This window comes from Pseudophryne corroboree, chromosome 4 (genome assembly GCF_028390025.1).
Source record: "Pseudophryne corroboree isolate aPseCor3 chromosome 4, aPseCor3.hap2, whole genome shotgun sequence".
NCBI classification, from domain to species: domain Eukaryota; kingdom Metazoa; phylum Chordata; class Amphibia; order Anura; family Myobatrachidae; genus Pseudophryne; species Pseudophryne corroboree.
This window is the reverse complement of record NC_086447.1, coordinates 312,212,849-312,226,834: the sequence shown is the minus strand read 5'-3', so window position 1 is coordinate 312,226,834 and position 13,986 is coordinate 312,212,849. Positions and strand designations below refer to the sequence as shown.

Below are 13,986 nucleotides of genomic sequence, written 5' to 3'. Positions count from 1 at the left end.
ACGATGAACGAGCGCGGGGCCGCGCATAGTTCATCATTGCTGCCTCCACACTGAAAGATATGAACGGTATCTCGTTCATTAATGAACGAGATTGTTCATATCTTTCAGTAATATCGCCCAGTGTGTAAGGCCTATAAGTGTGAACACTCAATTTCGTTTGTCAGGGATCTGGGAAGTTCAAGGGAAATTGCTCATTTTCCACATTATTCATCTTTCACATTAGCCATGTCTTCTAGTATGTATGTGCCTTTAGAAGTTGATTTTGAGTTTGATCTCTGCTTAAGCAGTTAAAGCTAAAATAGAGAGAGTTTAAAAGGCAATGACTAGTATCATGATAAAGTGTGACATAGTGGTGTGTACGAAAATTACTCATGTTAATAAAATATATGGCATGTTTGTAACTCATTTGTGAACTCTTCAAATTTGCAAGAAACCAACAGAACTGGAAGCTCATTTTAGCATTACATCTTAAGAACATAATACGAGTAAACAATGCAGCAGTTAAAAACAGTCAGAATCCGGAGGCAGTTATAGAATGTTCCATATTTACTGTACCTTTGTCTAGTTTGCTTTCTATGTGCTTGGGAAGCTCTGAAGAGGATTCTACATTAGGTGGGTAAACATAAAGTGCTCTACTAATAGGTCCATTTGCATCACGAAGTTCTACTGCGTCTTTACAAACATTGAGGATATTTTTCCTGAAGTCTTGAACCTCTGGATTCTTTACCATGTCAAATTCACAAACAGGCATTCCTATGGCAAAACCTTAAGAAGAAGAAAAAAACAAAGTTGCGGTCACTGAAATATCAGACCTGGGGTTTGAGGTATTTTTAAGGAATACAATCCAATTATCCCAAAAAGTTTTTGAATACCAAAAATACTGGGATTATAATAATTAAAATCCCGGGAATTACGAAATTCCAAACTCAGATTGGATTGGGAGCAGTGGGATAATACTTATGTTCTCAGTTGCTGCTGCATTGTCCAGTCCTCTTTCAAGGTCTCCCATCTGGTCGCCGTAGAATAGATAATAGGATTTTGGTACTTACCAGGTAAATCCTTTTCTTTGAATCCATAGGGGGCACTGGAGTACTCTTGGGATATGGACGGGCTTCCGTAGGAACAGCACTGAATATTTAAATTTAGTAACACTCCACCCCTCCATATCCCCGAGCACATCTCAGTGTTTTTTACTGAGCCGAACAGGAATTAAGAGAGGTTGATAATGGAGTATTACATATAACATAACTGACACTAACGTTGTTAACACATAACGTTACTGACAACTAAACAGTTGACACCCTAACCAGCACTTGTAACTTGAACCAGTCGGTGAAAGTGTGTTACCATAAGATCCTCAGAACTAACCACAAGTAGGTAAAACTGCTCTGGGTGGGCGTCCAGTGCCCCCTATGGATTCAAAGAAAAGGATTTACCTGGTAAGTACCAAAATCCTATTTTCTTTTTCATCCACTAGGGGTCACTGGAGTACTCTTGGGACGTACCAAAGCTTCCCCCGTGGGCGGGAGAGCTGTTTGGCACTTGTAACACTAGGCGGCCAAAGCTAGATGCTGATGCCGCAAAAGTATCAAACTTGTAAAAGCGCACAAACGTGTGCACTGAAGACCATGTAGCCGCCCGGCAAAGCTGCGTCGCAGAAGCCCCACGACCAGCTGCCCATGAAGTTCCCACAGAACGTGTGGAATGAGCGGTTACTGACGTAGGCGGTTGTAACCTAGCATGAAGGTAAGCCTGACGTATGGTCAGTTTTATCCATCTGGATAAAGTTTGTTTAGATGCTGGCCAACCAATCTTGGCAGCATCATAAAGAACAAATAACATATCCGTCTTACGAACTGAAGACGTTCGGGATACATAAATGCGTAATGCGCGAACCACATCCAGAGTTCCAGAATGTGCTGTCAACACAGGAACTACTATTGGTTGATTGATGTGAAAAGATGACACTACCTTTGGTAAGAAGGCGGGATTCGTCCGAAGTTCCGCTCTGTCATCATGAAACACCAAATACGGTGGCTTGCATGACAAGGCACCCAAATCCGAAACACGCCTTGCCGAAGCTAAGGCTAAGAGAAAAATTGTTTTCCAAGTGAGAAACTTTATATCCACTTGTTGTAAGGGTTCAAAATATGAAGACTGTAAGAACTCCAAAACCAGATTCAAGTCCCATGGCGCTGTAGGTGGAATGAATGGAGGCTGTACCCTGAGTACACCTTGGAGAAAAGTGCGTATAGACGGCAATAGAGCCAATCGTCTTTGAAAGTAAATTGACAAAGCCGATACCTGCACCTTTAGTGTAGATAAACGCAATCCTCCATCTAACCCTGTTTGTAGAAACAACAACAGGCGGCATACTTTGAAAGCTGATGTCGGAAATTGCCGAGCTTCACACCAACCTATATATGCACGCCATATTCTGTAATAATGAGCTGCCGTAACCGGCTTCCTAGCTCGTAACATGGTTGGTATAACTGAATCTGGAATGCCCTCTCTTCTTAAGAGGGCGGTCTCAACAGCCACCCCGTCAAACGCAGCCGCGCTAAATCGGGGTAAAGAAACGGACCCTGTTGTAACAGGTCTGGACGTATTGGGAGCGGCCACGGATCGTCTGCGAGTAATCCTCGAAGATCCGAGAACCAAGCTCTCCGAGGCCAATGAGGCGCCACTAGTATGACTGTGAGCGACTCTCTTTTGATCCGTTTTAGCACCAGAGGGAGCAGCGGAAACGGTGGAAACAGATACACAAGACTGTACGGCCACGCGACAGTGAGAGCATCCACCGCGACTGCCTTTGGATCTCTTGTTCTGGACACATACTGGGGCGTTTGATGATTGTGTCGAGATGCCATCAGGTCCACCTGAGGATAACCCCATCGCTGAACCAACATGTGAAACACTTCTGGATTTAATGACCATTCGCCTGGGTGAAAATCCCGACGACTGAGATAATCCGCTTCCCAGTTGTCCACTCCCGGAATGAACACGGCCAACAATAGCACCTGGTGGCATTCCGCCCAATTGAGGATTCGAGCTACTTCCCGCATTGCCATGCGGCTTCTCGTTCCTCCTTGTTTGTTGATGTATGCGACCGCTGTCGCATTGTCCGACTGCACTTGGACAGGCTGAGAGCGAATCATGTGCACTGCTTGTCGTAGCGCATTGAAAATTGCGCGGAGTTCTAGAACATTTATAGACAGCAATTTCTCGTGATCCACCCAGAGACCCTGGAGCTGACAATTTTGAATTACCGCTCCCCAACCTCTGAGACTGGCGTCCGTAGTTAGAATTATCCAATTGCAAACTCCGAACCGTCTTCCTGCGATTAAATTGTGTTCCTTGAGCCACCATAGCAGAGATACTCTTGCTATTGGTGACAACCTCACCCTGTGGTGAATCTGCAGATGCGAGCCCGACCACTGGGCAAGCACGTTCAGCTGAAATGGACGAGAGTGAAATCTTCCGAACTGAAGCGCCTCGAAAGCTGCCACCATTGTGCCTAACAGGCGAATGCACAAGTGTACCGACACTGTGCGTGGCTTGAGCACTAATTGTACTAGATGGCGTAGCATTTGTACTTTCTGTTGTGGTAGGTAAATCCTTTGATTGACCGTATCGAGAATCATACCTAGGAACTGAAGGCGTTGAGACGGAATTAGATGTGATTTCTTGAAATTTACAATCCAACCGTGGTGAACCAGTACATTGTATGTTAGCAGCGCATGTTGGGTAAGTATCTGTTGAGACGGAGCTTTGATGAGCAGATCGTCTAAATACGGAACTATTGTCACTCCCAGGGATCTGAGGTGAGCTATCATCACAGACATTACTTTGGTGAATACCCGAGGCGCTGATGACAGGCCAAACGGCAGAGCCTGAAACTGGTAATGGTTCTGGCGTATTGCAAACCGTAAGAATTTCTGATGAGGCTGCCAAATTGGAATGTGTAAGTACGCATCCTTGAGGTCTAAGGCAATCATAAACTCCTTGGTCTCTAACCCCGCAATCACCGAACGTAGAGACTCCATTTTGAATCTGTAGTAAGTTACGTACTGATTGAGGCCCTTTAAGTTCAATATTGGTCTGACTGAGCCATCCGGCTTCGGGACCACAAACAGGCTTGAATAATAACCCTGACCCTGTTGGTGTACAGGGACCGGAATCAACACTGCCGAATCCAGTAAGGACTGAATGGCAATTTGCAAAACTCTCCTCTTGTCGTCCGACAGAGGCAATCCTGTCTTGAAAAACCGCAGAGGCGGCAGACAGTCGAACTCTATTTTGTAACCTTTTAACACTAAATTGCGAATCCAGCCCTCCGCGGATGTGTGGAACCACGCCCCATGGAACGTCTGAAGGCGTGCTCCCACAATTGGAGAACCGAGATGGGCTGGTAACCCGTCATGCCACTGGCTTGTCGGTAACCTTAGCGTCTTGGCGAGTTGTGTTGGTTTGATGGAAACCACGTCCTCGACCACGTCTAGCAGGCGTGGCTGATCCTCTGCCACGTCCTCGAAAGGGCTGAGGTCTAAAGGATTTGAACGAAGGTCCAGCGTACCTTCTTCTTGGCGCAGGTGGAGGCAATGGTAAGAAAACAGACTTACCTCCCGTAGCCTCCTTAATCCATGCGTCCAATTCTGGACCAAACAACTTCTTGCCATCGTAAGGCAACGCCTCTATACTTCGTTTGACCTCTGCCTCCGCTTGATAAGTACGCAGGTAGAGTGCTCTTCGTGCCGTAACTAGCGAAGATGAAATACGAGAAGTGAGCTGACAGACGTCAGTAGACGCTGTACAGAGATACTCTACAGCCTCAATCATTTGATTTACCAGAACTATCAGGTTTTCGTCCTGTAAAGCAGATTTGAGTTCTGTAAGCCATATTATGAGCGCCTTAGTTACCCAAATGCCAACCAATCCAGGTCTTAGCATCACACCTGCTGCTACATACATGGTTTTTAGCATAGTTTCTATCTTGCTGGCACTGGTATGGTTAATTTCTTGGTAAGCTTTGACACTGAAGAATCAACTATTGGTGGATTCTCCCATGTACACGTTACCGAGTCTGGAAACGGATAACTAGACTTAAATCTGCGAGGTATAGAAAACCGTTTATCTGGATTCTGTCGTGTTTCTACTAACATCTGATTTAGAGAATCCGACACAGGAAAACTTACTGGCGTCTTCCGTCGTTTAGTAAATACGACCTGATCATTGGTGAGAGGCTGCTCAGCTTCAGGAAACCTTAGAGACTGCCGTACCGCTCTGATGAGATCATCAATGCCGGAACTGTTAACATCCTCGTTATCTGACTCCACTTCGCCTTCCTCACCCTCATCGTGTTCCGTGAGGTCTGGCATGGAATCGTCAGAATGCAACATAGCAGACACTGGAAAATCATAAGACATATGAAAATTATCCCGTTTGCCCAAAATGGATTTGGACCTTACGCAAGGCTGAGACGCCTCCGGTAGTTCTGGCGGTCTCACCCTAGACTCAGATCTTAACGTTTCTCGCTCCAGACGAGCCGCGGTCATTTCTGTCTGAAATCTCTCCAGTACATTTACTAACATACCCCACGGAGGGTCCGGTGAGGAAATTGGTTGTAAAACCGGAGCAGAAATGGTATTCTGAACGGAATCCACAAAACATACTTTACATGTGGTAGATGCATCCGGTAACACACTGCCACATACTTTGCAAATATGCTTTTTAGTTTTTGCTGGTGCCTTACTCATTATGGCGACAGACAATACAATACACAAAAAACAGACACCTGCACGACTCAGTAAAATAGCAATAAGGTGTCTCTGTATATATATCTGGCCCAGTGCAGTACACGTGACCAGTACTATGAAATGTGATCCCAAATTCCCACTAACACCCCTGCGCCTCCGGTGGAGTAGAGATGTAGGACAGGAACGTTCTGGAATCACAGCAGGAAGACACAGGAAGCATGGTTAAAAATGGCTGCCCTGCTAACTTATACATATAATCCTAGTGCTGGTTACATTCACTGATTATACTGTAACACTCCCTGCAGCCTCTTATCTGCTGCTGCAGTATTTCTCTGCTTCATTATTATTGGTCCCCCCTGTAATGGCTGCCTGCTCTTTTAACTTAGTACAGCGGCAGCGCAGCGTGTGGGCCCCCAGCGGGTATCGTAGAGCGCTATGTGCCTCGTGTTTCCCAGCGGTGGGCTCCTGTATAATAGCGTCAGCTAATCAAGCTAGCGCTGCGGCGGCCGGCGGCCTGTGAGAGTCGATCAGAGGTGCCCGCACGGAGGTCTGTGGCCGAACGTGCGGGCGCCTGAGCGGGGAGAGCCGCGGTGCCTGCACGGAGGTCTGTGGCCGAACGTGCGGGCGCCTGAGAGGGGAGAGCCGCGGTGCCTGCACGGAGGTCTGTGGCCGAACGTGCGGCGCCTGAGAGGGGAGATCAGCGGCGTCACCAAGCACTATGTACCCCCACGTCGGGGCGGCAGCGGGAGCTGACCGCCCCGTTTCACATACCTTACTCCTGCAGACGTGCGGAGGCTCCGACGGGGCTTCTTAAACAAGCGCCGGCCAGCCTGTGCAGGAGGATGTGTGGGCTGTGAGGGAGCTCTTTCAGAGAGGCCCGACACGCCCGTGCTGCTATCAGCAGCTGCACTATCCCTGACCCTGCCTTTTGGAAGGGGGAAAGGGATGTGTCCAAATAGTAGAAAAAAGAAAAAGAAAAAGAAAAAATAAAAGTTTCTTCAAAAAACCGTGACTTCAGTTATTCAGGTGTTGCCACGTTCAGCACAGAAAAAACACTGAGATGTGCTCGGGGATATGGAGGGGTGGAGTGTTACTAAATTTAAATATTCAGTGCTGTTCCTACGGAAGCCCGTCCATATCCCAAGAGTACTCCAGTGCCCCCTAGTGGATGAAAAAGAAAAGAGTAGTGTGAAGCTGCTGCTCTCAGTCAACGACAGCAAGTTGCACGTGATCACTGAACTGAACAACACCTCCAAGCCAATCAGTGACAGAAAGCAGCCACATCACAGCAGGGTTCCAGCTCACTACTGCAGCAGTGCTGGGGAGAGTCCAGACAATGCGCCGGATGAAGAGAGATCATCTTCTGAGTACCACTATACGACTACGGCAAGTGAAAGAGGGGGAAGGGGGGGGGGGGGGGTGGATAGCATGGAGGACAGGACGGGAGATGCGTGGCAGAAAATCACAGAGGCGGGGTTAGACGGATGGCAGGGAATATGGGGGAGGGGAGCAGGTGGCAGGAAACACAGCTGATAAATCAATTTGGTTCTGACTCTGGACTCACTATCAAACAGGCAAATATCCTATATTCTTCTAATTAAGGGTAAATGAACTGCCTCTTCTCCCCATGACACTTTTCTAGGTATCTGGATATCTAAAATCACACAAGGTTAGGTGGTCCTGAATGTACAGCCCCACACAGATTACCCTGGATCTGCTCCTAAGGTTTACTATAGAGTAAACTGCCTTCAACATTTTACCTTAGTTATAAAGGTAGCATAGCACAAACTGTTATATGTATTTCAACAAGCCCTTATCTTTCCTCTGGATAGACAGCCTAGTTTCCACTTTGGACGGGGTGGATTGATGTGCTCTGCTGAATGTCCTTACTAGTACCTGAGTGTTTGAAGGTCTGGTGTTGTTGTATTGTAGGTTTTATTACGATGCTGGTTAGATGGCCCACAAGTAGCCCAAGTCACACCTATATCAAGGCATTATTAAGTGGGAGGGATCTAGATCGGGCATCCCCTTGGTCACTCAGGCAATACAGGTCTAGAATTCTTAGGGCATGGGAACTGTTCCAGATACACCTCTATTGAATGCTTGGGCAGCTGTCTGAACTTGCAAAGCTGCAGAGCAGAGTGCTATAGTGCAGGTGGGGAGTGGTCTCTATAGGACAGTTACCATACATATCTCCTAAGTGCTCAAATCAACTCCAAATTAACTTTGGAATCCCCTTTGCCCAAATTTTATCAGTTCCTAAAGCTCAGACATGATCTTCTGGTCAGATTCCAAAAGCCCCCTCCATACATGGGAATCTCCTCTCAAGAAATGTATGGTTACAATTTCATTATTGCACCCTGCACCTAATCAGTGAGGTGGGCATACTTTCATTTTTAAGGGCAAAACTGTATACATGATTATTGCTACAGTAGCGATACATTACATCTAAAATTTTTCACTTCAAAATTAAAATATGCCCTCCTCACTAATTATAGGTACAGGGTGCTAGAATGAACATTAGTCACAATCAGCCCCCACCATACTGTATCTTGTGTGCCTACCTTTATTATGCAAGACCATTATATTGAAGAGATGCCTGTCACAGTGTTTAATGAAAGGCAGAACACCACGTTCCTGGGTAATGAGGAGTGGACTCCCCAGGCCTGTACTACTTCAATATGCTTCTAATAACTACAACTGCTTATTTTACACAAAGAATACTTAACCCCTGTTTATTTGTGCAAATTCAAGGGCATGTCCACGTCCACATGAGCTAAGTGTGACGCACCCTAGAGGGCATTTTGGGACCTGCTCTGGAAATGTCCTGTGGGTCAAGACTTTTGGGATAAGGTCATTATAGTGGTTTCATCGACAGAAGCCCCCTGTTCTATATGGACCCCTATGGTTTGCTCCCTGGGTATAGTACTTGAAGGTATCTAAGACAGGTTTACAAGACAATATGTCCTTCATATTTGTACACTGACTAAAGTTAGTATTGCCCGCCCGTGGATGGCTTCTACGGGTCCTGAATTCAGCACCTGGCACTCTCTAGTCAAAGCTACTATGAGCCATGTTATTTGGTTAGAAAGGCAGAAACAAAGTTTGATTGCATTTGAACAAAATAGTTTTTTTTACCCCATATACTAATCGTCAAAATAAGAGGGGAAACGTCCCTATTGCCTGACAGGCCAATCAAGCACCAGCGATAGCGACGTGGGGGGCATACACACGAGAGATCCGTGCTTAATTTCTAAGCAATCTAGTCAGATTGCTTAAATTTTAGGCACGGATCTATCCGTGTGTACCCCCCTTACCTCTTCATATATTGCAGACAGGCAGTACACAGAAGGGGAATGGAGTTAACATATACTTAATATAAGTAAACAAATTATAGCATCAGATTCGTTATTTAATAGCAACACCTCATATTGTGTTCACCTACAGTACATCCGGAAACTATACACAGTGCTTCACTTTTTCCACATTTTGCTATGTTACAGCCTTTTTCCAAGATGCAATAAATTCATTTTTTCCCTTAAAACTCTACACACAATACCCCATATTGACAACGAGAAAAGTTTGAGATTTTTGCAAATTTCTTAAAAATAAAAAACTAAGAAATCACATGTACATAAGTATTCACAGCCTTTGCCATGAAGCTATAAATTGAGCTCAGGTGCATCCAGTTTCTAATAATCATCATTGAGATGTTCCTACAGCTTAATTGGAGTCCACCTGTGGTAAATTTAGTTAATTGGACATGATTTGGAAAGGCACACAACTGTCTATATAAGGTCTAACACTTAACAGTGCATGTCTGAGCACAAACAAGCATGAAGTCAAAGGAATTGGATTGTCTCGAGGCACAAATCTGGGGAAAGGTACAGAAAAATATCTGCTGCTTTGAAGGTCCCAATGAGCACGGTGGCCTCCATCATCCATAAATGTAAGAAGTTCGGAACCACCAGGACTCTTCCTAGAGCTGGCCGGCCGTCTAAACTGAGCAATCGGGGGAGAAGGGCCCTAGTCGGGGAGGTGACCAAGAACCCGATGGTCACTATCAGACTTACAGCATTCCTCTGTGGAGAGAGGAGAACTTTCCAGAAGGACAACTATCTCTGCAGCAATTCACCAATCAGGCCTGTATGGTAAAGTGGCCAGACGGAAGCCACTCCTTAGTAAAAGCACATGGCAGCCCGCCTGGAGTTTGCCAAAATGCACCTGAAGGACTCAAGACTATGAGAAACAAAATTCTCTGGTCAGATGAGACAAAGATTGAACTCTTTGCCGTGAATGCCAGGCATCATGTTTGGAGGAAACCAGGCACTGCTCATCACCAAGCCAATAGCATCCCCACAGTGAAGAATGGTGGTGGCAGCATCATGCTGTGGAGATGTTTTTCAGCAGCAGGAACTAGGAGACTAGTCAGGATAGAGCACAGGTTCTCAAACTCGGTCCTCAGGACCCCACACAGTGCATGTTTTGCAGTTCTCCTCACAGAATCACAAGTGAAATAATTTGCTCCACCTGTGCACCTTTTAAAATGTGTCAGTGAGTAATTAATACACCTGTGCACTTGCTGGGTGACCTGCAAAACATGCACTGTGTGGGGTCCTGAGGACTGAGTTTGAGAACCACTGGGATAGAGGGAAAGATGAATGCAGCAATGTACAGAGACATCCTGGATGAAAACCTGCTTCAGTGCGGTCTTGACCTCAGACTGGGGTGATGGTTCATCTTTCAGCAGGACAACGACCCTAAGCACACAGCTCAAAGGAGTGGCTTCGGGACAACTCTGTGAATGTCCTTGAGTGGCCCAGCCAGAGCCCAGACTTGAGTCCGATTGAACATCTCTGGAGAGATCTGAAAATGGCTGTGCACCGACGCTTCCCATCAACCTGATGGAGCTTGAGAAGTGCTGCAAACAGGAATGGGCGAAACAGCCCAAAGATAGGTGTGCCAAGCTTGTGGAATCATATTCAAAAAGACTTGAGGCTGTAATTGCTGCCAAAGGTGCATCAACATAGTATTGAGCAAAGGGCTGTGAATACTTATGTACATGTGATTTCTTAGTTTCTTTTATTTTTAATAAATTTGCAAAAATCAAAAAAATAAAAATAAGATTTTACTTACCGATAAATCTATTTCTCGTAGTCCGTAGAGGATGCTGGGGACTCCGTAAGGACCATGGGGAGAGACGGGCTCCGCGGGAGACATGGGCACTTTAAGAAAGAATTTAGTTCCTGGTGTGCACTGGCTCCTCCCTCTCTGCCCCTCCTCCATACCTCAGTTAGAGAACTGTGCCCAGAGGAGATGGACAGTACGAGGAAAGGATTTTTGTTAATCCAAGGGCAAGATTCATACCAGCCACACAAATCACACCGTATAACTTGTGATAACAATCCAGTAAACAGTATGACAATAACATAGCATCAGTTCACGCCCGATGCAACCATAACGTAACCCTTATTGAAGCAATAACTATATACAAGTATTGCAGAAGAAGTCCGCACTTGGTACGGGCGCCCAGCATCCTCTACGGACTACGAGAAATAGATTTACCGGTAAGTAAAATCTTATTTTCTCTAACGTCCTAGAGGATGCTGGGGACTCCGTAAGGACCATGGGGATTATACCAAAGCTCCCAAACGGGCGGGAGAGTGCGGATGACTCTGCAGCACCGATTGAGCAAACATGAGGTCCTCCTCAGCCAGGGTATCAAACTTATAGAATTTTGCAAAGGTGTTTGTACCCGACCAAGTAGCAGCTCGACACAGCTGTAGTGCCGAGACCCCTCGGGCAGCCGCCCAAGAAGAGCCCACTTTCCTAGTGGAATGGGCCTTGATCGATTTAGGTAACGGCAATCCTGCCGTAGAATGCACCTGCTGAATCGTGATACAGATCAAGCGAGCAAGAGTCTGCTTTGAAGCAGGGCCGCCAAGCTTGTTGGCTGCATACAGAACAAACAGTGCTTCTGTTTTTCGGACTCTAGGCGTCCTGGTTACATAAATTTTCAAAGCCCTGACCACATCAAGGGACTCGGAATTCTCTAAGTCCCGTGTAGCCACAGGCACCACAATAGGTTGGTTCATATGAAAGGATGAAACCACTTTTGGCAGGAACTGAGGACGTGTCCGCAATTCCGCTCTATCCATATGGAAAACCAGATAGGGGCTTTTATGTGATAAAGCCGCCAATTCCGACACTCGCCTAGCCGAAGCCAGGGCTAATAACATGACCACCTTCCAAGTGAGATATTTCAACTCCACCGTTTTCAGTGGTTCAAACCAGTGTGACTTTAGGAAGTCCAAGACCACATTAAGGTCCCAAGGCGCCACTGGAGGCACAAACGGAGGCTGAATATGCAGTACTCCCTTAACAAAAGTCTGAACTTCTGGGAGAGAAGCCAATTCTTTTTGAAAGAAAATGGATAGGGACGAAATCTGGACCTTAATGGAGCCTAATTTAAGGCCCAAATCCACTCCAGTTTGTAGGAAGTGAAGGAAACGGCCCAGATGGAAGTCTTCCGTAGGAGCATTCCTGGCCTCACACCAAGAAACATATCTTCGCCATACACGGTGATAATGTTTTGCTGTTACTTCCAGTGATCGCAAAAACGCGCCATAGCGCGTTTTTTACCCATTTTTGAAGACACGGGACTCCAGTATGCAAAGTGGGAGGGTCCCCGGGGACGCGCTCCTCATTCCGCGAATCCGTAAGGGGGATTTGTTTGATTGACATGCTGGCCTCGTGGTGAATGCTAGAAAGAGGAGGTGGAGCCAGTTTCCCCTCCTCTTTGGCGCCTGGCTGCTTGCGGAGGCCGGCTGACTTGCGGTGACTGTAAGTGTATCGGGGGGACGGGGGCTGTCACAGGGATGAGAGGTGCTGGCAATGTGCAGGGATCGGCGTCCGTGATCTAGTGGCTAAAGCTGGGCAAAGTGACTGGGGCTTCCCGCGGTGCCGTCTGAGGCAGTGGCCGCGCTGCCGCTCTTGCCTTTGATGTGTTCTCTCAAAGCAAGAGCGGCAGCGCGGCCACTGCCTCAGACGGCAGCGCGGGTAGCCCCAGTCACTTTGCCCAGCTTTAGCCACTAGATCACGGACGCCGATCCCTGCTGACAAGGTGCGCTCGAATCCCGTGAGTATGTCCGCTATGGAGACCCGGTGAACTTGGTGGCGGTAATGTATAGCTGCGGCCGTGACGCGTGTTAGTCACGGCCGTGTCAGTCACTATGCCTGGGTTTGCTGACTGGTGTCCGGGGTTCCCGCCGGGAGACTAAGTTGTCAGTAATTGCAGGCGCTGTAAAGGTTCCTTGGCTGGCTGGCGTCTTCGGTGGGAGGGAGGGAGGAGGGGGGCTGGAGCTGTGGTCGGCTGTGTTTTCCCCCATCACTACAGGTTATGTGGTGAATCACCACCTACCCCCTACTACTACTGCACCCATCCCGCTACCACCACTACTGCACCCATCCTGCTACCACCACTACTGCACCTATCTTACCCCCTGCTACCACTACTGCACCTATCCTACCCCCTACTACTGCACCCATCCTGCCCCCTGCTACCACTACTGCACCTATCCTACCCCCTACTGCACCCATCCTGCCCCATGCTACCACCACTACTTCACCAATCCTGCCCCCTACCACTACTGCACCTATCTTACCCCCTGCTACCACTACTGCACCTATCCTACCCCCTACTGCACCCATCCTGCCCCATGCTACCACCACTACTGCACCCATCCTGCCCCCTACCACTACTGCACCTATCTTACCCACTGCTACCACTACTGCACCTATCCTACCCCCTACTACTACTGCACCCATCCTGCCCCTGCTACCACCACTACTTCACCAATCCTGCCACCTACCACTACTGCACCTATCTTACCCCCTGCTACCACTACTGCACCTATCCTACCCCCTACTGCACCCATCCTGCCCCCTGCTACCACCACTACTGCACCCATCCTGCCTCCTACCACTACTGCACCTATCTTACCCACTGCTACCACTACTGCACCTATCCTACCCCCTACTGCACCCATCCTGCCCCTGCTACCACCACTACTTCACCAATCCTGCCCCCTACCACTGCTGCACCTATCTTACCCCCTGCTACCACTACTGCACCTATCATACCCCCTACCACTGCTGCACCGATCCTGCCCCCTACCACTGCTGCACCTATCCTACCCCCTGCTACCACTACTGCACCTATCCTACCCCC

At 47.6% G+C, this 13,986-nt stretch overlaps 1 protein-coding gene across 1 annotated transcript in view; it reads right to left on the bottom strand.

Moving 5' to 3' along the window:
* The window catches only part of PIK3CA (phosphatidylinositol-4,5-bisphosphate 3-kinase catalytic subunit alpha), a 174,799-nt gene that overhangs the window by 140,012 nt on the left and 20,801 nt on the right, over positions 1 to 13,986 (bottom strand). Inside the window, exon 4 of the mRNA XM_063916302.1 lies at positions 556 to 765. Within this exon, the coding sequence (XP_063772372.1) occupies positions 556 to 765 (210 nt within the window). The remainder of the gene's footprint in view (positions 1 to 555; positions 766 to 13,986) is intronic.